A 26,423-nucleotide genomic window follows, 5' to 3' on the forward strand; every position below is an offset into this window, starting at 1 on the left:
TGGATATCAGTACATTTTACATAGAATTAACAGCTATTCCGAATATAATGCTCTAATATTTTATTAATTCGTTCATTTTAAGTTTAGTGATCAAAATCGGTTTGCAGTATAGCTGTTTGAATATTTATTTACTATTAATATTGTTTTACAGCTACTGCATATGAACGTCTTCCAACACTGCGAGTCCTACACATTGAAGACAACGACGGGACAAACGCTGCTTCAATGCAAGATGATAGTTTGTTACAACATAAGTTCGTAAAGGCTCAGTGGCACAAAAATATGATTTATAAATTCTCTAATGACTGTGTGTGAAATACTCCGAAACAACTGAAACAATTTTGCACGCGATAACATATATTTTCATTCCAAATTTCAACATTTTATTTTGGGATTGTTTCAATGCCATAAATTGACAACATAGTTACAATTGTATCCCTATAAATGAGTGAATATAAACAATTACCATGAATAAAATTTTAGATATTCATTAGAACGCGACAAAAAAAAAAAAAAACACCAACAGACAAAGGGAAATATAACGTTATGGGAAAATTTTAGCATTTCAAAGATCAAAATAAAAATAATCAATATAAACAACATTATTACAAAATAACAAAGTAAGGCAAAAGAAGCAATTTTTCCCCCCAAATCATTTTTTTTCAAAATAAAGAAATTTATTGAAACTTTATCAAAAACTGCAAGTAGGTGTGTGTCTCAGGTGAATTTTTGGTTAAAACGAGCTGCTTCTTCTTCTTCATTCAGCCAAGTTACTCGCTGTGAACAGAGTATCCGTTACTTTGGTAACACTTTATTTGAGTGAATAAGGCTGTCATGACACCGTCATAAACATGACATAACGCCTGCCATGAACATGAATGAGTCTTCATGAATATTTATGACTGTTGACTTTTAATACAAAGTTGACATTATTCAAAATGTCTTCATTACGACAACTTGACATTAACCAAGAAATCACGATCTGATGTTACAAAAGTATTACTGATTAAACTTTAGCTTTAATGACATAAAGCTACATAATTTTTAAAGTTTAATCAGTAATACTTTTATAACAAATTTATGTCAGATCATGATTTCTTGGTTAATATTATTATTGTTGTTGTTGTTGTTATTATTATTATTTTACAGAAAGATTAACGTTAGAAACAGGACAATCGTGTTAGTACATCACATTCAATGTGTTCTGCTCCCTGCTCAGTGCTATCCTGTTTTTTCTGTCAGCATGACGCGGACGAATCCCTCCCGGGGCTGAGGAGCGAGTATATAAAGGCAGCTGACATCAGCAAACACACAGAGAACTGAGGAATCCCAGCCTCATCTGTGATTCTGTCCGCTTTTCGGCTGCGCAAAAAGAAGAAAATAAAAAAAAATTTTAAAAAAGCGCCAGTAGCGATGGAAATGGGAAGCATTTCCACTGGCGCCCCGACCAGCTCCGTTTCTGTGCGGCACCAGCTCAAATGTGCCGAAAAAGAAACGCACCTGCAGGAGAACAATGACGGACAGTGCTCTGGTCTCTCCAAGGTCTGGCTGGCTTACAAACACGCGTCGCAGCAGCTGAGTTCGTCTGGAATCAAAGCGGGCTTAGGTCTGCTTAAAGTAGCCACGTCTCAGTGGAAAGAGGAGAAGAAGACAGGCGGCGCAAAGAACAGCCATCCCGCCAAGCGATCCTCGTTGGATCAGCTAACAGATTTAGTCTTTCACGGCCCGACCCGTCGCAGCGGTCTGCAGCACCGACCGGACCCGCTTTACCTCACCAAGCCGCAGAACTGTAAACGCATCGTAGTTCTCGGTGCGCCGCGGGTTGGTAAGACCGCCATCCTCAGAAGATACCTCCGGGACGGGTTTGTGGAGGAGTACAGTCCGACCTCTGAGGATTTCCTTAGGAAGTTATTTTGCATCCGCGGGGAGACCTACCAAATAGACATCCTGGACGCGTCCAGGGAGAGGGATTTCCCGGCCAAGCGGCGACTCTCCATTCTCACTGGTGCGCATTGTCTCAGTATGCAAAAGTAGCTTAAACAATGTGAAACTTACAGACAAATTATTGTGAATGTTACAACTGCTTGCGCAATTTGTTATCTGCACAATGCGTACAATTAACTAAACAACTTCGAATTGTTTATTTTATTTTGTCATTTCCACAGGAGATATTTTCCTACTCGTCTTCAGCCTCGACGACAGGAGCTCTTTCGAGGAGGTGTGCAACCTGCGAGAGGAGATTTTGGCCGCTAAATCCAAGCTCACCAAGTCCTCGGTGCCGGGGCATTGCGCACAGCCGCGGGTCCCGCTCGTGGTCTGCGCCAACAAAGCGGACCTTGACTCCCAGAGAGGGATTTCACGCGCGGAAGTGCTCAAAGCACTCGGCGGTGACTGCACGTATTTTGAAACATCTGCGAAGGACAGCACCAACCTCGACAAAGTCTTCGAGACCCTGGCGAAGCGGGGCGGCCTTCCGACGGAAACGGGTCCGTTTCAGCACCGCAAAGTGTCCCTCCGGTCGTACCAGGCCATGCGGACGGACCGGGCGGCGTGGAAGGGTGGAAAGGTGGAGAGGCGAGATGATCCCTGTGGCACCCTATACCCACTGGCCCGTCGGCCGAGCTTCACCACAGATCTTCGGCAGATCATTGGGCCACGGAAGGGAACAAAACCGGGCCAAGGACTAGAGAAATGTCAAATTCAGTAACGGACTGAGAGCGATTACATCAAACTCCAGTCCTCAAGGGCCGCTGTCCTGCAACTTTTAGATGTGCCTCTGCTGCACCACACCTGAATAGAATAATTAGGTCATTAAGGCTCTGGAGAACTGATCTACACAAGGAGGCAATTAAGCCATTTCATTCCAGTGTTTTGTACCTGTGGCGCAAAAACTGCAGGACAGCGGCCCTCGAGGACTGGAGTTTGACCTGTGGATTACAACAACGCATGAGCACTTTTCTTCTCGAAGAAATGTCAATAAATGATCACTTTGACTTTTTAAAATCAAAATGATTAAAAATAAATAAATTATTTTTAATAAAATAAAGCGTGTTTATTATCTTTCGACAAAGAAGATTGCAGCAATTGACATCATAGTGTGACAGCTTTAGAAAGTGTGCTTTTATTTTTTATTACTATAATGTTTGAAATTTCACCAAATTCTGATTAACACTGAAAAAGCCTATTTTTTTGGTTATATTTTAAGAATTTTATTATTTTACTTATTTTGATAAGCACTAGTACCTGTACTGTCACTTTAAGAGAGCGTCTTATGACATCAGTACTGTGCACTACCTTCAGTAGGCGCTAGGCTACCTGGGAAGAGGTAGGAAACTTTCTTTGCTTTTGATTAAGCTCGCGTTTTATGAAATATGTAAAATAATTGTAAGTACATGCAGCTGTGAATGTTTGTTACAATACAAAAGAGTATTCTTTTTGACAAGTTAAGAAAATTTTTCTTAAAGATATTGTTATTAGTTAGTCACAGGGTTTCTCCATGTGCTTGTCTGCTAGGGGAAATCCGACACCTGTGAATGGAAGAGCTGCATGCTAAAGGGCATTTATATTTCCATTTGTGCAGGTATGTGTATTTGGTTCTGTTGTTCTACAATGTTTAAGCTGGTTGTATTAAGGGCACAAAACATTCAGAGTTTTTTATTTTATTTTACAAGAAATCTACCTTTTTTATTATTGTGGATTTATTTACAAGAACAATAGTACTGTACTACCTTCAGTTGGCGCTAGTCTGCCTGGGAAGAGGGGAATTCCGACTGAATGAATGGAAGAGCTGCATGTTAAAGGGCATTTTTATTTCCATTTGTCCAGGCCTCTGCCAGCAACCTGCGTTAAAGAACAACCAGCAACTCCTGTGGTCTGACTCCCTTCATCAACCGAACACATCAAGGTTAACCGACTGTATAAGACTAGGTTATCAGTAAAGAACACTAATAATATACACCATTTACATCTATCTATCTATCTACCTATCTATCTATCTATCTATCTATCTATCTATCTATCTATCTATCTATCTATCTATCTATCTATCTATCTATCTATCTATCTATCTATCTATTTCTTTCTTTCTAGAAGGACACTGTGGGAGGCTGTTGACTCAGGAACGTGGCACCTTGGTTTGTTCAGCCTTACATAACCTGCTTTCAGAAATCTATTAGGCGGCTGCAACTCTGTGTTTTCCCTCCTACTTGCTTTTTCCTCTTCCTGTGTGTGTGTGTGTGTGTGTGGGTGTGTGTGTGTGTGTTTGTTTTTAGTGCGTAATAACTGAATCGTGATTGTCAGAAATCCCACACACCTTCAGCACTCGCATAAAAGCAAGGTTTCCCAGCTGGCAAATACCTACTAATTCTCAGATCTGACAGGAGACCCCATGAATACATTTGTTTACATTTTGTTCCGTTCATCTTTTCGTTTATTTATTTATTTACTTGTTTATTTGTAAGGAAACCTTCAAAAAAAAGGATGCTTGGTATGTATAATCACAACAGGGAAAGAAGGGGGGAAAATTAGATCCTAATATGGAGAAACATTTCATACATCTATCATTCTAAATAGGGTTATTTGTAATTGCGGATAAAAGTTTTGTTTTTGTCAGAGGGTCAAAGGATGTGTTTCCATGGGTACTGCTTTGGAGTCCTCTTAGTAACAGACAATAAATCTCCACGGTACAATATTCACGGTTGCTTCTCATATCACTTAAGCATCGCCCACTCCTTTTCGTCTCAGGTAATATTTGTTGGAAAAATAAAATCTGAATTGCTTCTGCTTTGTCAACTGAAAAAAAGAGAGATGAAATAATGCTCAAATAATCTAACTTAATAATTACAGCACACTGTTACTGCCTGGGTGCCATTATGCTTTCACACAAATGAAAATTGGGTATTGTTATAAAGGTGTGAGTCATCACTTCTGAAAGGCTCAGAGCAATGTTAGAGATAAGGCGAGAGAGATGCTGAGAGATGATTGGAAACACACCAATAAAACCATTATTTGACCAGAGAGAACAGCTAACAGAAGGTTATTGTTGAAGTGCAGATTCTGACCATATCCTTCAGAGGGCTTGGGCAGTGAATGCATCATCTGCAGCCACTCATTCTTAGTCTTCACACGCAGCCTCGTCTGAGTCAAGCACAGCACAGCTCATAAGCCTGTGTGGATGTTAGATCTATGCTCATCACTTCCACTGTCTATATCAGGCTTGTCTATGTTCATATTTAGGATATTCATACATATAAAACGGAGGGTGAACAAGTTTCTGCGATTGTAAACTCTCAGCACTTACTTTCAGATTTGAAATGTGGGCTCTCATTCAAATTTGAAATTAATTCCCTTTAATTCTGGTGTTGAATGTATGGAACAAGCACAGTGTGAGTATTAATTCAGCACTTTAGGGGGAGATTTACAAAGCGTTCAAGACGGTGCTCAATGACAACACAGTGGTTTAAAGTAGAGTCATTTTAATATTCAATTTGTAAAAAGGTTCTAGAGTCTTTCAGAATATGCTGATTTCATTTTTTATTATTATTTTATCACTTTAAAACAGGGACAATGTACAATAAACACTAACCTCAAGAGGAAAGATGCACTGTATCAGGTTGTAGCTCTGGTGCTAATTTCCACCTGGAGTTCCCAACCCAGCTGGGTATTTATTTATATTTTTCTTTTTGATAAGAAATGCATAAAAACAGCCGGTCACTATTCAGTAAATATAATTCACAATTAAAAAGCCATCAAATGTAAAGTCCAACAGCATTCAAACAAAACTCCTATGATCCATACTGAGCAGGACATCACATTTACCAACATTTCCAAATGTAGCAATATGTGGTTTAATGCTGTATGGGCAAATACACTTAACCTAAGCCATCTAGGCATACTTTGCAATATCATAGTATTGTCAATAGGAAGATAATCACCTCCATGTCATCTTGAAGTATTCCATATAAAAGCAGTCCTGACTGTGGCATTAAATGTTTTATACTTGGTCAACATTTCTGTATTGAAAACTGAGTTTTGGGTTTTCATTAGCTGGAGGCTATAACCTTTAAAATTAATAAAAATTCTGTTGGTAATATACTATATCTTTCTCTGTGTGTAAGTAATCTATATATGCATTACACTTAAAATTTTATTTACCGAAATAAATGAACTTTTTGAAAAAGTTCCAACCCATAACGATGTACCAGGACATAAACTGCAAGCCTAAGATCAATAATTAATCATAGTTTGTTTGTTTTTTTATGCCTCTGGAACAAACAAGGTTGAGATTTCTCCTCTACAGCAAGGTGTCACGTGCGTAAAGTTTAAATTACAGAAAACTGCAGCTGTTTTCATTTCACTGAAGCTCACACAGCCGTGCTGCACGTGCAGTGGCTCCCTCTTTGTCTGAGCAATCACTGCCAGCACATTCACAGCAAAACACTTGAACAGATGCTCCAGCCTCTGCCTACAGGTGAAGAGGATTCACATCCCTGTTGTCTTCTCTTTATCCTTGAAACACAAACACGCACACCCCCCCACACGCCCACACACACACACACACGCACGCCCAACCCCGCACACACACACGCCTACACCCCCACACACATAGCCTTACCCTAAATTCAACCATTACCAGTACATGTCTAAACCTAATCTAAACTTAATTTAACTCAACCTTAGTCCTAACCTCTAACCCCCAAACAGCTCTTCAACATATGGGGCCCAGACTTTGAATCCCATAAGGACCAGTGGGTCCCACATGGACCTAAGCCCTCCAGCCAATGAAAATTCAGGGTTTTTTTGCCAGACCTAGAAATTATGCATCTTCACCTGGAGAGCCGAAGACATGCCTTAATACAATTTAGTTTGATTGTTATTTATACCTACTTATTTTATGTTTTTAGTTTTTTTACAAACAGTTATCTCTTTAAAGTCAAACAAAAAAAGATACATATAATTTTATCTTGAACAGGAGGGAAAAGTTGCTAAAGATAATTTTATGAACCATACATCTACATCTGATATTTTTTCATCTCATGTTAGTAATTTCCTCTAACATTCAGGTTATGTCCAAAAGCAGAGTAAAAAACCCACTTCTGTTGAATTTCGCATCCACTTCTCTGTCGTGTAAAAAGAACATATAAGCTTAAAGAGTTTCCACAGTGACTCATGTTACCTTTCAATCAAGGCAAGGACTCATTTTTTTCAGCTGCAGTACAAATAGAGCAAAACTGAACAGAAAATAAACCCTGGTTTCCAGCTGGTTTGGTTGTCATCAAGACTTTTCAGGAGCTTCCATGAATTCAACCTTAAGGTGGAAACGTCAGCAAGACGGCACCTTATGTGTTTAACGCTGTGTTTGTTGACAGACCAACAATCAGCCAGTAATTCACAGGAGCTCAGTGAGACCATGCTGCAGAGATAAAATCTGGGCTGCAATGCTGTCACGCAACTGCAGCTGTGCTCAGAAGTTTACATACGACTGCAGTATTTCTTTTTGTTTTTGTTCGAATTTAATACTTTTTTAACAGACTATAGGAGTGCTGATGCAAAACATTTCTTCAATTAGTTATTGGTTGCATTAAGCTATTTATTATCAAACAGTAACTGCCCTGAACCATTATAACAATAGAAACAAACCAAATGACCCTGATCAGAGGTTTGTTTTTAATGTTTTAATGTAAAGACTCCGTTCTTGTAAAATGTTGCCTTCATGTGTCGCGTGTTTGAGACTTTCCCAAAGTGTTTTGGTGATATTAAGGTCAGGAGACAGAGATAGTTACTCCAGAACCTTCACGTTTTCCTGCTATCACAAGTGTTAACATTTTAAAAAGTAATTTTCACCTAACAGTTAACAAAACAAAAGAAAAACGGCGAGCAAATGGGCTGAAAAGTGGCTATGCTTCTTCAAGACCACTAGAGGGCAATGCGTGCTCACAAAGTTGCATGCTGGAGCAGGTTGAGGCTTTTCTCTGTTTCCTCACGAGTTAAAATGTCTGGGTTCTTTATTTGCATTTCTTGTTACATTCCAAAACTTTGCGCATATTGCAGGAAATATCTACAAGCAGCTCTGTTGCAGTGAACCAGAACACAGTGCAATTAATTATTGCGTTGCAGTGAAATAATTTGGAAATAAGGAGGAGAAAGGTAAAGAGTAATACCCAATCTAAATAGACCGATACAGTCTTGTGAAAAAAAGTGTGTGTCCAAATTTCTCCTCAAACCATAATTCAGGAAACGGCTGCCTCAACGGACCAGGAAGAATACCAGTGTGAGGTGACAGTCACTTAGGGTCTTCAGGAAGCTTTACTTAGAAAAACAGAAAATATAGTGTCCACTCAGGTTTTCATGTAAATCTCTGACACAAATTGCTGCACCATTCTCAGATAAAGCTCAAGTTTTAATTGAGAAGCAGTACAATTGTAGAGACCAAGATTTCTTGTCTATATCTGGGGTATATGCAGGGTAGTGACGTGGAATGTTAAGTTTCAGTTTTGCTTTTGCGTTGTCGCGAATGTTTGGTGTAACAAACATTTAGTCCCAAACTAAACATTTCTCTTTGTTTAGTCTGGGACATTTCAGCAATCCGAAGCCACTGAAGCCTGTCGTGGTATGCTATATGATATTCTCAGCTTTTTATTCGTCTGTGCTAAATAGACTGAGTGGTACTATAGGTTGAAACATATTTTGATGTCTTGTTTTTGGTGGAGGGAAACTGATAAGGAACAAATATTGTGCAAGGAAAGACACTTATACCGGATAAGAAGATATAAGAAAGTTTAGGAAATCAAAGACTTTACTCATTTTCTGCAGCTGGTCACCATTTACATTGTAGTCAAGTAACAGTGTCTGTAGAAAAGGGTTTCATATTTATCTTGGTGAACTGCAACACAGAGGCAGCAACTGTATTAGATCTGGATGTGCTTTTATTTCTTATTATGTCAGTTTTGGTCTTCCATATATTTACCTATATGTATTTCATAAAATTTGTTCTTTCCTACCTTTTCCACTCTGCATTTATACAAGACTTTAATCCAAAGGCAAACATTTTACTTTCTTAATATATAAGATCATCTAAAACAGACAGGAAAATTAAATATTCCTTTAGCAGAGCAATAACACCAACAAACACGATAAACCGTTTCAGTTTCCCAGCCAAGAGTGGGTTTTGCCCATGATGTGGGCAAAAAACTTTGTTCTTTCAATACAGGCCTGAAGAGCGTTTTGAAATGCCAAGTTTCAAATGTCTAATCAATCACAGTTTAATTAGACCTTGTGTTTTGTGTTTTGACAGAAATTTGTGATCCTGTGATGTTAGACGGGAAGGCTTGGAACCGAGTTTGCTTCCACCTTTTGGTGTTTGCATTATGTGGAGTCATGGCTCACTGCCAGTCTCAAAGCAAAGGTGGGATTAAAATAACACACTGTGTTTAACATGAACAGAATGAAGCACCAATCATTTTTACAACACAAATAAGTTAGGTTGTATTAACACTGGAAAATCCATTTTTCCACTTGTTTGGTCTGGACCCAAAGCAGACTTTAATGAACGGTCCTTTGTCAACAAACCCACACAGGTGACAATCATTGATCCTGGGGCAGGACAGAGAACCCATACGACAAATCTTTGCTTAAATGCTGCGGAGGTCAAGACTGTTCAACAGAAATCCATATAATACTTTTTGATGTACGAAAGCATTTGCAACTTCATCAAAGGAATGCGAAATTGCTGTTTTTTGTGAAGTGACACAATGATTTAAAGATTGAACAGGTAGTTTTGAGCATTTCAACTCTGTTCTGAGACATGCAACACGGTCACTGAAAAAACTATAATACCTCAAAGGAAAGGCATCAACATAACAAACAGCAAAGATCGTTGACACCAAACACTTTTATGTGACTTTATGTGATTCACTTTGTGTATTGATGTACACTAGTCTTCCAAAAAATAAATGAAGATGTTTTGTTCATATTCATTGGTAAAAAAAAGTATCTTGTAACATTAACAACTGGAGAATTTTCTGAATCTTTTCTCAGGCTTTTCAAAGCAGCGGACTCTCTTTTTGGTTGGAAAAACTGGCTCTGGAAAGAGTGCATCAGGAAACACCATCTTGGGCCACTCTGTGTTTAGAGAAGACGCCTCGGCTGAGTCGGTGACAAAAACCTGTGAGAAACGAGAGCGACTGGAAGGAGACAGGAACATCGTGGTGATCGACTCCCCGGGAATATTTGACACAGATAAAACACAAGTGCAACTCAAAGAAGACATTGAGCAGTGTGTTAAGCTGTCAGTTCCTGGGCCTCATGCTTTTCTGTTAGTGATAAACTTAAAGTCGAGATTCACAAAAGAGGAAAAGGACACTGTGAAGTGGATCCAGGATAACTTTGGCTCTGCTGCTGCTACTTACACCATAGTCCTGTTCACTCATACCGACTTGTTGAGAGGTAAATCTGTTGAGGACTATGTGGCAGAAAGCAAACAACTACAAGCTTTAATACAGCAGTGTGGAGGAAGATACCACTCGTTAATCAATGGGCAGAGTTCAGACAGAAAACAGGTCACAGAACTTCTGCATAAAATAGATGAAATGGTTCAAATAAATGGGGGAGACCATTACACCAACAGTATGTACTACAATGCCCAGAGGAAACTGGACGAGGAAGAGTTTAGAGCATGGTGGGAGGAAGAAGAGAGAAAAAGACAGGCAGAGAGGGAAAGGTGTAAAAGTGAATATGAAAGAGAGAGACAGAAGGATAGAGAGAAGAGGGAGAGAGATGAAAAGTTCCGTTTTTGGTGTAAACTATTAAGTCTTACTGCCAAGGGATTGATGATGACAAACTATTTCTACCTTGTGAAAATAGGAGGTGCTGTTGGTTTCTTCGTTGCTGACTGTGAACTCATAGGCTCTGTATTTTCTTAAAGCAATAGAAAATGTGTCTAAATGAACCAATATATATTGATCACTGGGTGAACACAACGGTGCATGTTTAACAGTAATTGAGCTGGTAACACTGGTAGCTGACGATATCTAATTTACAGAATACAGACACATAAAATCCACACCTTGCATGTGTATTGTCAATATGAACAATTCAGGCTCTGTGTTTTGGGTTTTTCCTTCTTAGTTGTTCATTTTTAATTAATATTATTTTGTGCATATGAACACAAGTTTCATCAACGTTACACAGCACTGCTCTTAGTTATCCCGACACAACTCATGCACAGTTTATGCTCTTCTTCATCTCAGTCAGAGATGTGCCAAACTTGTCATTAAACTGGTGAACATGTTTCAGAACTCTAACCACTGTTCCAGCCGACTCACCTCACTAAGTTAATTTTAAGCAAAAATACCACGACAACATATTTACTCAAGAATTCTGAATGAAGATCTATGATATCAACTAGTGTATTTATTTAAAACAGAAAAAGCAGCAATTATTCCAACTCTTGCTAATACAGGGTATTGTTGTTGGTTTTATTTCTAAATAAATGTCTAGCCAACGTGGTAGTGGTTTTAAAACTGTTTAAGCAGAAAATGAAACATTTTTCTCTTTAGCTCACACATTGACCAACACCTCCTCAAGCCTGCTTGAAGACTTTAAGAGGTCTTCAAGCAGATTAGAAGACCTCTCCCCAATTTCCGTCATCTGCTCCTGACCAGCATAATTGACTCAAATATTGTGCAACAGTAAGTCTGTTTTGGCTGTCAATTATTGCATAGAGCAATGATTAATAAACTATTTAGTTATCTAAAATGTACCATGCTGAGGCACCACCTGGCAAAAATCACTCTCAGGTATTGCTTATAAGTACCTGTGTGATAAACCGTATAGGTTTTAAAATAATAATAGATGAAGGCATGAATCCAGCACTGGTGTCAAGACGCAACACATGTATGAAATAAACACAGACAACATCTCTCCACTATATGAGTTTAGAAACAAAAATAATTTAACCTTACAGTTAAATACTTCATTCAACAAACTCACTAAGCTAGTTACACACAGCTTAACTATTGAGTAAAAGATGAGATAGAATGATGAAACTAACAAAGTACAAAAGGTTAAAAACTGCAAAAATTTAAAATGAAGAATAAAATAAATAAAAGCATGCAATGATCTTGCAGTTCAGTGTATACTGTCAATGCTTAGAAACCAGGTTTGTAGAGAAATTTGAAAATGAAGTGAAATTAGTTTTCAACTAGATTAGTTTAAACATAATATTCTTGAATTCCTCATGCAGCATTACCAGAAATGTGTACAGCACAAAGCATAAAGTAACCCACTTTTGTTAACTTTTGTTAAATTTTGTTAGTGTGGCCGAATTGTACCTAAATTAAGATTAGCTTAAACAACTGCCTCAACGGACCAGGAAGAATACCAGTGTTAGATGATTGTCACTTACTAGGGCGTAACTACAGTAGGTCTCAGGTTTACTTAGAAACAAGCAGGAAACATACTGTCTACTCAGGATTTCATGTGTAAATCACTACAAAAAATCAACTAAATTTTGCTGCTGCTGCGCCATTCGCAAGTTTTATTTGAGAAGCGGTAGAAACCGAGTTTTCTTTGTGATTGTCTGACGCAAATAAGCACGGTGATAAGCTGTAGAGCTTATCAGACAAATACGCTCTACAGACAGGTCAGACAGGTAGTGGAATGTTAAGTTTCAATTTTGGCTTCGCGAGATCGCGCTTGTCTGGTGTAAGATTTTCATTTCTCTCTGCTTTAGTCTGGGACATTTCAGCGATCCGAAGCAGCTCACTGAAGCCTGTCGTGGTATGCTATATGATATTCTCAGCTTTCTATTCATCTGTGCTAAATAGACTGAGTGGTAGGCTGGTATTTTGATGTCTTGTTAATGGTGGAGGGAAACTGATAAGGAACAAATATTGTGCAAGGAAAGACACTTATACCAGATAAGAAGATATAAGAAAGTTTAGGAAATCAAAGACTTTATTCATTTTCTGCAGCTGGTCACTGTTTACATTGTAGTCAAGTAACAGTGTCTGTAGAAAAGGGTTTCATATTTATCTTGGTGAACTGCAACACAGAGGCAGCAACTGTATTAGATCTGGATTTTAGTTTTATACACGTGAGCAAGAATGCAAACATCCAGCAAAGGTAATGAGTTTGTTGATTGAAGTATTTAACTGTAAGGTTAAATTTTTGTTACTAAACTCATGTATTGGAGAGACGTTGTCTGTTTATTTCATACATTTGTTGTGTCTTACTGTTCAGAGAACACCAGTGCTGGATTGTTTCACTTTCCCAGTACAGCCCATGACGTGTCCTATTTTTATGCAGGCCTGAAAAGCGTTTTGCTGTGTCATCAATTTTCAAAGGTCTAATTAAATTGTGATTGTGTTCAATTTACAGTTTTATATAACCGTGTTTGGACAGAAACTGGTGATCCTGTGATGGTAGACGGGAAGGCTTGGAACCGAGTTTGCTTCCACCTTTTGGTGTTTACATTATGTGGAGTCATGGCTCACTGCCAGTCTCAAAGCAAAGGTGAGATTAAAATAACACACTGTGTTTAACCTGAACAGAATGAAGCAGGATTTTAATACAGAGTAAGAGACAGTTGTTTAAAGTCATTTCTAAACTCCATTTCTTCACACGGATAAAAAACAAACAAAAACTATAATAACATGGTCTTTCTTTGAATTTTGATGTTAAAAATGTTAACATAACAACTGCTGGTGCAGAATAAGTAATGCATATGTTCATCTAAAACAATTATATTGTGAAAATATGTTTTGATAACATATTTCAGAATGTGAAGCTCATAAACATGCAGTAGACTGCTGGTACAGATATTGTTTACTTACATAGCTAAAAAGTATACTGCAACACTGACAACTGGAGAATTTTCTGAATCTTTTCTCAGGCTTTTCAAAGCAGCAGATTCTCTTTTTGGTTGGAAAAACTGGCTCTGGAAAGAGTGCATCAGGAAACACCATCTTGGGCCACTCTGTGTTTAGAGAAGACGCCTCGGCTGAGTCGGTGACAAAAACCTGTGAGAAACGAGAGCGACTGGAAGGAGACAGGAACATCGTGGTGATCGACTCCCCGGGAATATTTGACACAGATAAAACACAAGTGCAACTCAAAGAAGACATTGAGCAGTGTGTTAAGCTGTCAGTTCCTGGGCCTCATGCTTTTCTGTTAGTGATAAACTTAAAGTCGAGATTCACAAAAGAGGAAAAGGACACTGTGAAGTGGATCCAGGATAACTTTGGCTCTGCTGCTGCTACTTACACCATAGTCCTGTTCACTCATGCTGACTTGTTGAGAGGTAAATCTGTTGAGGACTATGTGGCAGAAAGCAAACAACTACAAACTCTAATACAGCAGTGTGGAGGAAGATACCACTCGTTAATCAATGGGCAGAGTTCAGACAGAAAACAGGTCACAGAACTTCTGCATAAAATAGATGAAATGGTTCAAATAAATGGGGGACATCACTACACCAACAGTATGTACTACAATGCCCAGAGGGAACTGGAGGAGGAAGAGTTAAAAGCATGTAGGCAGGAATATGAGAGGAGAAAGGCAGAAAATAAAAGGTGTGAAGAAGAGGAACGAGAGGAAAGAGAGAAGAGGGAGAGAGAGGAAAAACGTACTTCTTTGTGTAATGTAATAAATTTTGGTTCCAAAGTAATTTTGTTTTTTTTGGGAAATCCCTACGTTATTGCAGCAGACACTGCACTTGATCTTTTTGTAGACAAATGTGACGTCATTAACTATTTGATGGACTGAGAACTGTAACAAAATGAGACAACATATCACAACAATGCACAACGATGAATGAACTGTTTAATCAGGACACTGGTAGACAACAGTTCCTAATCTACAGAAAACAAAGACATGAAATCAAATCCTGGGACTTTTATTTTCTATATCTGAATAATTCAGGCTATGTTTTGGTTTTCACCTTGGATTTTCTTACTATTTTGTGCATGTGAACACTTTTTTTTAACATAACACATCACTGCTCTTATAACCTGACACTAGCAATGCACAGTTGATGCTCTGCTGTAGAGATTTATCTTCCTCACAGAAAAAACATGTTCAACAACGTAAGACAGGTTTGGCACATCTCTTTTTGATAATTCTTCACTTAATTATAAATACCGGTACGTGCAAATGCAAAAACAAAAGTCCAACTGTCAGGATTGACTGTATGTAACCATTGTGTTTTCCTTCAGTTAATCGTTTTAAGATCATGTACTGAAAAAACATTCTTGTTGTAATCAAGTGGCTGTATTTGAATTCAAAACGATCGACTTTTCTTGAAGTTTCTTAGTTTTGTTTCAACGTTTTTTATTTTTCGTTTTATGGGTTCAATCTGAAAGGACAATTCCTATGTTTTAAAAATCTGGAGTGGTTTGCATCAGTTTTACTGCATTTCGTTTAATTCAATAGTTTTTCATTTAATAAATGCTTACTTGAATATGCTTCTTACATTTCCTTTTAATTTAATCATTTTCTGATTTCATTTCAGATTGAATTTGATCCTATACAGGGGAAACAATACTTAGTGAAGCCATTATTGATGGCCAAGTGAAGCCTCATGAAGCAATAAAGCTTTTCTGCTCTTTGCTTTGTCCAACAGTTCATTACTTGATGCTTCATTCATTACTCACAAAAGTGACATCTGCTGCTGGAACTGGAACAGCCTTGTGACTCAGATAGGTCATACTTAAAAAAGAAAATAGTATGCGATATTGTCACAATGTTTTTGTCAAACTCTTACTTAGTAGCAGAAGAGTCAATTAAATCCTATTAAACTCTCATCTTTTGTAGTTATTAAAAAGATGATTCTATCTCTGTCAAATCTCTGATTTGACAATAAAGAGATTTGATATTATGTCTTGCGAGTGCAGTGCTTGTGGGGCACACAGTACAGTATTCTTTGTGTTTGGACTGGCTTCCTGACAAACGTTTCTTTTTTCTTTTTCTTGGATTTCTAATTGGCTCTGATCCCTCTACACGCAAAATTTTACTCTTGCAACAGCCCTAAGTCTGTTTGTGAACTGATATATATTTGGTGATCAGGGCCGGCCGTCATGGGGCCTAAAGCGAAATTTGGTTTTGGGGCCCTTTATTTCTGCTAACAATGTGGACCGGCTGGAATCAACTGTTAGACAATTAGGTCATTCACACACCTGCTATAAACTTACTGCATTTCTTATAGTCCTGTTTACATTACATCCTATGCATGTATAATACAGGATACATTTATCGGCCAGTTGATTTCTGGGCACTGATGTCCTTACTTTTGGGGGATCATAATTGGCCAATACTTACATGTGAAGCCAATCTTACCCACTGATCTTATTTTCGTCAGCAAAGGTTTAAAAATCAGCCTCTGTTCTCTTCTGCTCTACAGTGAGACGTTTGACTGACAGACCGGCCCACAAGGTCATGTCTGCACGTTTACAGTTAACAATATTCACCCCACTGTTGCCAAATCACTGACTTTCTTGCTATATTTAGTGACATTTCAGACAAAAAAATTGGTATTGGCCAAAATCAAAATGAGCAGGTCAGAATTTTTAAAGATCAGTAACTGGGCATCGGTGCAGCTCTACACACATATTTATGACATTCTTTGATTAAATAAATTTCTCTTAAGCGTTACTCCAATAGCTAAAAATGTAATTTACACAAGATGAGTTTTTCGCCCCTGAGAATGTGGACCGGTACCGGTACCGGTTTGAGTATCTGAGCCTTCAAATGATTTTAACAGAAGTTCCACATACCTTATATGTTGATGTAAAATATTGTTTTTGATACATAAATGCTCAACAGCAAACAACATGTCACCAACTGCAGCTTAGAGCAGCTCATTGATATATTAGTGCAGTATCCGTGTAGCCTGATGGAAAACACTTTGCAAGACAATTTCAAACATTGAGAAGTTTTAATTATTCATATCAAACATCTTCAAACACGTTGTTTTGAAGTCAAAAAGAACACAGAAATATACAGAGTCAAGCCAGAGAATCAACTGCTTAAAACTCAGCTTCACACAAAGAGACTAGCATAAATGTTTGGTTGTTGAACTGAACCGTTCAATAAAGCAAAATTTCTATTAGCAGCTTCACAAATCTTTTTTTTAATAAACATTACATTACGAAGACACATTAAAACAAACCTTTATCTCGGCTTTTTTCTATTCTTCCTCTTTTCTTTCTCCCTGAAGGATAAATGCTTTTTTGAAACGTTGTTTTGCTAACTTATCTTCTGACCGGAGCTTTGGACGTTTGGATGCTCTGCACAATGCAGCTCAGATTACCGGCGAAGAGATAACCGGCCACCAGGGGGACCCCAAGAGCAATTTCTACTTTGTGTCCATAAAGTAATGATTTTTACATTCATTATCAAATATATATTGTTATAAAAACAAATCTATTCATGATGATATTGTGTGTTTTTGTTATTATAATGACTTAGAAATTGTTACTAAAAAAAATTAAAATAAAAATCAGCTCCACTGAGGGGACCCCTTGATGGCCCTGGGGCCCTAAGCGGCTGCTTAGTTTGCTTATGCCGTGGGCCGGCCCTGTTGGTGATCAAACTACAAATAATAGTGGAGATTTCCAGAAGACAAAAATATGGTAGGTGGAAAGATTAATTATTTTTATCTTAATGTGAGGGTTAAAGTCTATGCCCAGGCGGAGACGGCAGTGACGTGGAATGTTAAGTTTCAGTTTTGCTTTCATGATGTTACTGCGTGTCTAGTGAAACAGGTTTTCATGTCTCTTTGCTTTAGTTTGGGACATTTCAGAGGTCCGAAGCCACTGAAGCCTGTTGTGGTATGCTATATGATATTCTCAGCTTTCTAATCGGTTTTGCTAAGTAGATCAAATGGCAGGAGGGAACACACTTCATGGTGGAGGAACATAAGGAACTAGTATTATGAATGTAAAGACACTTGAACTGGTTAAGCAGATGAAGAAAAGTTGGGATTTTACTGTTTGTCTGCAGCTGCTTACAATTTAAGTTTCAGTCGAAGGGGTTTTGTATATGTTTTAGTGGATGGCAAAAAAGTGGTGGCAACTGTACTTGATCTCGACAGGTAACCTGCGTGTTTTGCCAAGTTGCGATTCTGATTTAACTTTTTGTGCATTTGTTGAAAACTGATTTTTTAAAATTTTTTTTAGCATTTTAGTAAATATTCATGACTTTAACCAAAAGGCAGAAAGTGTAACTTCCTATTGCATAGCATTATCGATATAATCTGAGTGGATCTGCTGGATTGCTGTCCCACTGGTATGCCTAGCAGTAGAAATATTGTTTTAGTTTTTATACAACCTGAGCAAGAAGATGGACATAAGTGATAGACGGTTTCAGTTTCCTAGTCAAGAGTACAGCTCACGACATTGACAAACAACTTCATAAAAACCCAACATAACATCTTTTTTAAAATACAGACATAAAAATAGTTTTGAAACTTCAACAAGGTTCAAATGTCTAATTAAACTCTGTATTTAAAATGTAAAGTTTTATTTATTTGTTGTTTGACAGAAGCTGGTGATCCTATGATGTTGGCCCAGAAGGCTTGGAGCCGAGTTTGGCGCCACCTTTTGGTGTTCGCATTGTGTGAACTCATGACTCACTGCCAATCTCACAGCACAGGTATGAAACTAACACACTAAATTTAACCTGTACAAAATGGAGCAGGATTTTAACGTGTGGTAGGAGGCAAACAATAGAACTACACCTTTAAAGTGATGTCAAGACTTCATTCCTTCACACATTAAGCGAACACCTCAAAGGAAATGGGTAAAAATAAAAAATATGGCCTGGTCAAGATCTTCTTTTGAATTTTGATGTCAAAAACGTTGACATAGCTACAAATGCAAAATTAGCAATCTAACTAAAAGCACTGTACATAAAAAAGGCAATTGTGAAAATATGTTTTTGAGAAGCTTGTAGATTTTTTTTTCTCCGAAGAGTTTTTTTGCGGCGCTAGTGGCTCGTATTTTTTTTTTTGACAGTAGGCAGACAGGAAGGAGGGTGAGAAGACATGCGGTGAAGGTCGTCGGGACCGGGAGTCGAACCCGCGATGAGGACTAAGGCCTCCAAACGTGGGGCATGCTAACCCCCTGTGCCACCACAGCACGCCCCAAGCTTGTAGATTTTATGGATTAATTACATGCATAGTGAAATATTTCCAGCCTTTATTGAAATGTGTACACCTCAAAATCACAAAACCTTACCAAGTATTTTTAGTCTTGTTTTTAGTGCAAACATCTCATTACACTTGAAATAAGTCAAACCTAACTTACCAGTATCTCTTCAGAAAGACATATGGGTTTGTTTTAAGTAAATAATTCCTTAATATTGGTGAAAAAGTACGTGTTCCATTGGCAGATAAATTTACTTATAATATGACAATATCTCCATGTTAAGACTAAAAATACTATTTACTTTGTAAATTGATATGCACTACTAAGAATGTATGCAGCTATTGTTCATATATTTTGTTAAAACTGAAGAAGTTCATAACATTGAGAACTATAAAAAACTATGAAAAAACTACAATACCTCAAAGGAAAGGCATCAACATAACAAACAGCAAAGATAGTTGAGACCAAACACTTTTATGTGACTATCATAGTAGTATCACAGTGCATTCACTTTGTGTATTGATGTACACTATTCTTCCAAAAAATATATGAAGACGTTTTGTTCATATTCATTGGTAAACAAAGTATCTTGTAACATTAACAACTGGAAAATTTTCTGAATCTTTTCTCAGGCTTTTCAAAGCAGCGGACTCTCTTTTTGGTTGGAAAAACTGGCTCTGGAAAGAGTGCATCAGGAAACACCATCTTGGGCCACTCTGTGTTTAGAGAAGACGCCTCGGCTGAGTCAGTGACAAAAACCTGTGAGAAACGAGAACGACTGGAAGGAGACAGGAACATCGTGGTGATCGACTCCCCTGGAATATTTGACACAGATAAAACACAAGTACAACTCAAAGAAGACATTGAGCAGTGTGTTAAGCTGTCAGTTCCTGGGCCTCATGCTTTTCTGTTAGTGATAAACGTAAAGTCAAGATTCACAAAAGAGGAAAAGGACACTGTGAAGTGGATCCAGGATAACTTTGGCTCTGCTGCTGCTACTTACACCATAGTCCTGTTCACTCATGCTGACTTGTTGAGAGGTAAATCTGTTGAGGACTATGTGGCAGAAAGCAAACAACTACAAACTCTAATACAGCAGTGTGGAGGAAGATACCACTCGTTAATCAATGGGCAAAGTTCAGACAGAAAACAGGTAACAGAACTTCTGCATAAAATAGATGAAATGGTTCAAATAAATGGGGGAGACCATTACACCAACAGTATGTACTACAAGGCCCAGAGGGAACTGGAGGAGGAAGAGTTTAGAGCATGCAGGCAGGAATACGAAAGAACAAAAAAGACAGAGGGGAAAAGGTGTAAATCTAAGTGTGAAGAAGATAAACAGGAAGCAAGAAAGCAGAAGGAGAGAAAGGAAAAACTTCGTTTATGGTGTAGAGTATTAAAAATGGTTTCCAAAGGAATGAAGTCTGCTAAGCATAACTACTTTACAGCAATGGGAAAGGTTCTTGGTTTTGTCGTTGAAGACTGTGAACTTTTTGAGCATGTGTTTCCTTAAATCGGTGAGAAATGTGACAAAATGAACCAACAAATCACAACCATGAATGGATGAATACAATGGTGACAATGTCTAAGTATCGTCTATAGAAAACAAAGACCCGGAATCCAATCTTGATGTATATTGTCAATCTCTGAATAATTTAGGTTTTGTATTTTGGTTCTCTGATTCTTCATGTTTTGATTGTTCTTTTTTTGGCAATTGAACACTGTCTTCATCGGCATAACAGAGCTCTGCTCTTATTTATCCTGATGCAACTCATGCACAGTTTATGCTTTCTGCAGACACTTATTTACATTTAATGTGTCCAACAGCTTAGTAACAGGTCTGACAAATGTCTGATTGACGTAATGAAAACTGTGTTGATTTATTGATGTTTTATTTAAATCTATCACTTTTTCATCTGACAAGTCTAATTGTAACCTTTTGCTATTGCCTCCATGAGTAAGACAGTATCAATGTCAAACTTATTTCCAACAGCTCGTGCTGCACAAGGTGCCTCAGGGTGCAATTAAGGATAAGTAAAATACATGACAATGATACAATCACAGATCAAAAGATAAAGATAAAACATTGCATATGTGAAACTGAGAATTATGTCTGTTTAACAATTTCCAAACCTCAAAATTAAAACTAAAAGTGTAAGTGACCAACAAATGAAAATATGGCACTTTTCAGGACTGTAATTAGGTGCAAATAGTAAAAATTGTGTAAGTACTCTTCATATTTACTTCACTTTATCATTTAAAGATGAGGCTGTCAAGTGGTTTTAATTTAACTTTCTGTTCAACATAATTTGCTTGCTATCAGAATGTTACTTAAAAATGTGTCAAGATTAAAGTTGCAAAATTCGTTCTACTTCAATTTTATTCTTTGTTTTGTTTGAAGGCTTTGTTTCTTTTACATTTTATGCGTTTAATCAGAATGTTGCATGGGATGGCTGCTATGTTTTGAAAAGTTTGAAATGATTTGTATAATTTTGCTGGATTTGGTGTAATACAAACCTCTGTTTAAATAAACGCTTAAAGAAACACGTTTTAAGCTTGTGTGAAACATTTCTACTAAGTTCATTTTAAGCAACAATACCACATTTTTACCACATTTACTTTAAAAGTCAGTTGACATCAGCTGTGTTGTTTAACAGCCAGCTGTTCTCAGCTGTTTTACAGACACAGGTTGTCATCTGTCCCTTTAAAGCAGCATTAGAACAACAGGAGAGATAAATTGAGCTCCTTTAATTTAAACACCTCCTTCCCTCTTGCAACCATAAATATTTACGATAAGCTCTGTTTGTCTTTCCTCTAAGCAAATGTGATCAGTATTGTCCCAAGTCCAGACTTAAGCACAGGGGGAGCAAACAACTCGAAACCCAAGGAACAGACATCAACAGAAAATAATTTATTTCGATTCCTCTTAGCGGTAGACTCAGTAAAACAGTTCTTTTCTAGATACTTTCCACGGTCCAACGATTGTTTTTAAAAGTCGATTTGTAAAACGTCTTGTGCTATCATGACTATTAATCCAGATATTTCAGAAAGCCAAGTTTTCAAGATGTAGTGGAGATTAAAAAAACAATATGTGTGCATATGAACTAGACCGACTATCAGCAACAACCACACAAAGGTGGTTGTGTGCAGTTTCTTGCACTGTGGCTGTCTGTGCAAGAAGCATCAACAACAGTGGAGCTGCTTTTTGTTTTGTTTTGTTTTGTTTACATCAAAAATGTCTCCCACAAGAGGGTTTGCATTGACCATGCATCAGTTCTGCTTGGCCAGAGGAGCATTTCATATCTGCAACTGGACATTAAATGTATTTTGTTACGTCAATAATCTCTACCAGCAGGGGGCCACAGAGAGTGGTTTTAGTTTGATCAGAGGTTGAGGTTCAGAAAATGTGATGCAATTACTACATTTAAATTATAGAGCAGCTAGTTAACCTATCGTATACTTTTGAACTGCGGGAGGAAGCCAGAGAGAACACACGCATGAATGGGGACAACATGCAAATTCCTTAAAGACCCAAGGCCAGCATTTAAATTATCTTCTTGCTACAACACCAATGAGGAACATTTGCATTTAGCTGCAGATTTACCCGGACGGTGGGGGTGAGTTCAGCACTTTGGCTCACAAGCGTCCATCCAAGGTTGCAGGGCCGTGCAGAGACCTATGGTGGGGCAGGGGCTCAAATTTAAAAAAGGGACACATTGAACAAAAACTCCATACAACAACATAGCAACAACCCATATTAATCAAGAATCTAATTGGATCCTACTATATCATTGTCATCATGCAGGGAAATGCAAAGCAAATATAGTCTATATTTTCCCCATCAGGTATAAAGTTTCTGTTTCTGCTGCTGACAGTCCTGGAGGGCTGAGCTGATCTGAGACTGTAGCTGTTAAACAGATCAGAGGAGAGAAGGTCAAAGGTTATAAAGTTATGAAATAAACAAAATTGCTGCCATTTTACTAATTAAGCCCTAATAATATATATTTATTAGGACTAAATAAATAGCCCTAATAAAGGACTGTTCTGCAGCCTCTAGAACAACCTGGCTGCAGACTGATTTATAGATCCAAAAAGCTCAAAGGGGTTAACTCTATATAATAGTTTGATGTTAAACCTCTAAGACCTAGAATTATAAGACTGAGATATCAAGGCCAAGAAAACTCACTAGCTGCTGGTAGGGGCCGTTCAGGGCCCTCCAGATATTCAGGGGCCCCTAGAAATGGTTTAATTGTAACACAGACCATAGATCTAAACCTGTAGCATCATTTATAGAGAATGACAATGTTATAAAATTTTATTTAATGCATTCAGCTGAGAAAAATAAATAGTACATTTAGGATTTAATTAGGACGTTTACTTTGTAAAAGTTTAAAGAATCATCTTGATAGTTTGATTGTTGTGTTACCATGGCTACAATATGGTGTAATCTTTGTGTTTGAATTGGGTTTGTTCACAAATACATCACAGCAAATAACCAATAATCAGTGATTGATTTTAAACTCGGCCAATAAACCTGGTCTCCCTCTCACAGATTCACATTATCAATATTTAAACATGTTAGTGATGCTGAGGTTCTTAGTAGGACGGGTTCCGGGGGTAGGGGGTTCTGTCTAAGGCCCCATATTACCTTGGGCCGGCCCTGGAGGAACAGCTGCTGCAATGCGGATCTCTGGAATCTACCTGGAATCTACCTGGAATCTCCTGGTGGCCCCTGTCAGTCCCCCGATGCTTTGGAGACATTTTGATTTATTTCATTGTGGCATGTTTGGCTTTTTGCTGCGGTTCTAATTATTGCTGCAATATTTTCTCTGATGTTTATTTTATGAACTCTAAATGCTTTGGGCCGAATCTTCCTTTAACACTTGAGGTTCTGCAATAACTTCTATTTACAGCCGCAAACCTCCAGCCCAGATCCCGTCAGCAGCGGCTTTAACCCGCCTGGTAGAAACGTTAAGGAGAAGCAGAGGGAACAGAGAGCAGGTGGTACCAGGCGATACCATGTGGTACCAGGTGGTACCGGGGCTTTGAGCTGCGTTGCGACTCGTGGTGACAGTCAGTACCGTGTCTTTATATCAGGATATCTGATATAAAGACAGATATTCTTTATATCTGTCGGTGGACCGACTCAAGCTGCCTGTAGCGAACCGGGCCTTTAGCAGAATGATGAAGTTAAAGTCAGAAGTTTCTCTGCAGCCGAAACATTTCTCAGTTTAGGGACGAGGCCGGTTTTGTCCCGCTATTTCAAGGACGATTATAAAAATATAAATAGAAACAGTTTTTCTAACGTCAACATCAGACCTACGTTTTTATTCACAAACCAGTGTATGAAAAAATATTCTTGCCCATAATTTGATAGTTAGAGGCGCCAATCCGCCCCCTCCTCACCATGGACCCAGAGTCTGAAGAACATGGAGGCTCTGAGAGTCAATATTAGACTGAGGGCAGCCAGACTATTTATTTTAACTAAATTATTATATTTAGCTAAATATTATTGCTGAGGGGCACAAACAGGCCTTCTGACATATAGATAAAAAAAAAAAAACTCAAAAAGGGCACTAGGGGCATCAAGGATAAAATGGGCAGGGGCTCAAGCCCCCATCTCCCCACCCTCTGCACGTGCCTTGTACATTTATACAGATTATATACAAACACATAAATCCTCCACAGAATCACATCATGTTTACTTTGTGTTTTCAGTGGATGGAATCAATGCAAACGTGTTGAACTCTGCTGATAGTAATGTGGAGATGAGAATCAATGATGTGAGTAAATTGAACATCAGCTATAAGATATTTGATGTTTCTTGCAAAGAGAATCTAATTAATTTCATATATTATTATTTTTAGGTTTATGATTTATAAGAGGATGTTGGAGGCGTCGCTTGACCAGACCTGGGAGCAGAGGCTGAGGCCTGTGGGGGCAAACCAGTCCATGACTGAGGGAGATCTGCACCAGGCGGAGGACCAGGCCGAAGGGAGCACACGCCGGTGTAGCGGTTCTTGGGCTGCCGCCCACTAAATCTAGACAATCATTTTAATAATAAATGCCTATGAAGGGCTTAAAATGGTTCTTGTTGTCGTGTCCTCCCAGTTCCTTGTTGCAGTCATCAGAGTCGGGCCGTAACATTGTGTAACAGATGTCAGATAAGGATATTTTGTACTTTTTAGGTTTTATCTCAAATGTTATTAAGGTGTGTTGAAACTATATGCAGACAGAACAAGTCAAATTGACATGTACTGTCATATCAGCCTGGGCAGTGAAGGGCAGATGATCTGTTCACTGTGTCACAATATGCATCTTAGGCTATGTTGTGTTTCTGAAACCAAGAAGGAATTTCAAAAGAAGTTTCAAAGAATCTACACATACAAAAAATTATTCACACCTATGGCAGATTTAGGAGTAGGGTATTATTTTAATTTTAGCATTTTCTTTTGAAAGTAATTTTAACATTTTGGAGTTTCCCAATCTGAGTCTCAACTTGGGCCACTAGAGGGAGCTAAAGATTAGTCTGATGTTAGGGTGACCTTCACACATTAAACACTTGGAGCTCACTATCTGATATGAAATTTTCTTTGAACAAACAGAAGCATTCAGTGGAAGATGCAGATAAACCACCTGGAGCAGGCGGTAAAAGAGAGGAAGTTGGTGCTGTTTCCATGGTTACAGGTGTTACTTAACATGCAGTGAACTTCCTTCTCTTCCACCAGATGTTTTCTGCACATGAACAGAATAAAGAAGCACCAATCAAGTTGGTTTTCCTGAAAAATGATGTCATCTTGTTTTATTAATGTTAATATTTTTTAATAGCAAAAGCTAAAAGAGTCTTTTTTCCAACATTATACCTAAACTATAATCAGTGTGTTATCAAAAGATTAACTCAACTTTTTTAAGGTTCAGTGCTGTAATGATTAAACTCTTCTCATTAGTAATGTCTTTAATTATAAAAAATAAAAAACCATTCAACTGATAAGTTTTTATGAATTCAACAGATAGAAGCAATAAAGACTTCTCAATGCTAAACTGTGCTGACGCGTTTCTTGGTGTGAGAACAAATCAAGCTCCTGAAGAAAATATTTAAGGAAAAGAACATCACAAGTTCAAACATGAAGATCTGCACAGCTGAGATTAAAACCAGAAAACTGAGTGTCCCTCAATAATCCACCCAAACTTTGTTGTGGTGAAAAAAATCTATTTCCTGTATTTGTGAGTAAAGCCTGTGAGATCATTGGTTGCAGAGTTATCACTTGACCAATGCAG

At 38.1% G+C, this 26,423-nt stretch overlaps 3 protein-coding genes and 1 long non-coding RNA gene across 11 annotated transcripts; all 4 read left to right on the forward strand.

Moving 5' to 3' along the window:
* The first annotated feature begins 1,336 nt into the window (after positions 1 to 1,336).
* On the forward strand, positions 1,337 to 2,748 carry rasd2b (RASD family member 2b). Its single transcript, XM_032562281.1, has 2 exons — positions 1,337 to 2,005; positions 2,166 to 2,748. The coding sequence occupies exons 1-2, from the start codon at positions 1,414 to 1,416 to the stop codon at positions 2,705 to 2,707; spliced, it is 1,134 nt and encodes a 377-aa protein (XP_032418172.1). The 5' UTR covers positions 1,337 to 1,413; the 3' UTR covers positions 2,708 to 2,748.
* Positions 2,749 to 3,118: 370 nt separating this feature from the next.
* Positions 3,119 to 11,300, forward strand: LOC116719676 (GTPase IMAP family member 9-like). Of its 4 annotated transcripts, XM_032562268.1 has the most exons (5): positions 3,520 to 3,580; positions 3,826 to 3,904; positions 4,090 to 4,133; positions 9,293 to 9,403; positions 10,036 to 11,300. In XM_032562268.1, exons 1-5 carry the CDS (start codon positions 3,547 to 3,549, stop codon positions 10,917 to 10,919), a joined length of 1,152 nt encoding a protein of 383 aa, XP_032418159.1. In that variant the 5' UTR covers positions 3,520 to 3,546; the 3' UTR covers positions 10,920 to 11,300. The 4 variants fall into 4 exon arrangements, with proteins under 4 accessions (XP_032418161.1, XP_032418160.1, XP_032418159.1 ...); XM_032562270.1 differs by lacking the exons at positions 3,826 to 3,904; positions 4,090 to 4,133 and adding an exon at positions 3,119 to 3,325 and having other exon boundaries at positions 3,514 to 3,580; XM_032562269.1 differs by lacking the exons at positions 3,826 to 3,904; positions 4,090 to 4,133 and having other exon boundaries at positions 3,120 to 3,580.
* Positions 11,301 to 11,605: 305 nt separating this feature from the next.
* Positions 11,606 to 21,693, forward strand: LOC116719682 (GTPase IMAP family member 9-like). 5 transcript variants are annotated; one of them, XM_032562287.1, is made up of 3 exons: positions 11,606 to 12,777; positions 13,378 to 13,512; positions 19,775 to 21,693. In XM_032562287.1, the coding sequence occupies exons 2-3, from the start codon at positions 13,419 to 13,421 to the stop codon at positions 20,656 to 20,658; spliced, it is 978 nt and encodes a 325-aa protein (XP_032418178.1). In that variant the 5' UTR covers positions 11,606 to 12,777; positions 13,378 to 13,418; the 3' UTR covers positions 20,659 to 21,693. The 5 variants fall into 5 exon arrangements, with proteins under 5 accessions (XP_032418178.1, XP_032418179.1, XP_032418177.1 ...); XM_032562288.1 differs by lacking the exon at positions 19,775 to 21,693 and adding an exon at positions 13,892 to 15,470; XM_032562286.1 differs by lacking the exons at positions 11,606 to 12,777; positions 13,378 to 13,512 and adding exons at positions 17,695 to 17,825; positions 18,541 to 18,648.
* Positions 21,694 to 24,842: 3,149 nt separating this feature from the next.
* On the forward strand, positions 24,843 to 25,235 carry LOC116719691 (uncharacterized). The gene is made up of 2 exons (XR_004339246.1): positions 24,843 to 24,928; positions 25,013 to 25,235. It is a non-coding gene; the product is annotated as an uncharacterized LOC116719691 (long non-coding RNA).
* Positions 25,236 to 26,423: the final 1,188 nt, after the last annotated feature.

Source organism: Xiphophorus hellerii, chromosome 5 (assembly GCF_003331165.1).
Source record: "Xiphophorus hellerii strain 12219 chromosome 5, Xiphophorus_hellerii-4.1, whole genome shotgun sequence".
NCBI lineage: Eukaryota > Metazoa > Chordata > Actinopteri > Cyprinodontiformes > Poeciliidae > Xiphophorus > Xiphophorus hellerii.

Coding starts and splice junctions, on each gene's coding strand:
- LOC116719676 (XM_032562268.1), top strand. CDS start 3,547: ATGCTAAAGGGCATTTATATTTCCATTTGTGCAG. Junction 3,905..4,089: donor CATCAACCGAACACATCAAG/GTTAACCGACTG, acceptor CTTTCTTTCTAG/AAGGACACTGTGGGAGGCTG. Junction 4,134..9,292: donor CTCAGGAACGTGGCACCTTG/GTTTGTTCAGCC, acceptor GTGTTTTGACAG/AAATTTGTGATCCTGTGATG.
- rasd2b (XM_032562281.1), top strand. CDS start 1,414: ATGGAAATGGGAAGCATTTCCACTGGCGCCCCGACCAGCTCCGTTTCT. Junction 2,006..2,165: donor GCGACTCTCCATTCTCACTG/GTGCGCATTGTC, acceptor TCATTTCCACAG/GAGATATTTTCCTACTCGTC.
- LOC116719682 (XM_032562286.1), top strand. CDS start 18,552: ATGATGTTGGCCCAGAAGGCTTGGAGCCGAGTTTGGCGCCACCTTTTG. Junction 18,649..19,774: donor CTGCCAATCTCACAGCACAG/GTATGAAACTAA, acceptor ATCTTTTCTCAG/GCTTTTCAAAGCAGCGGACT.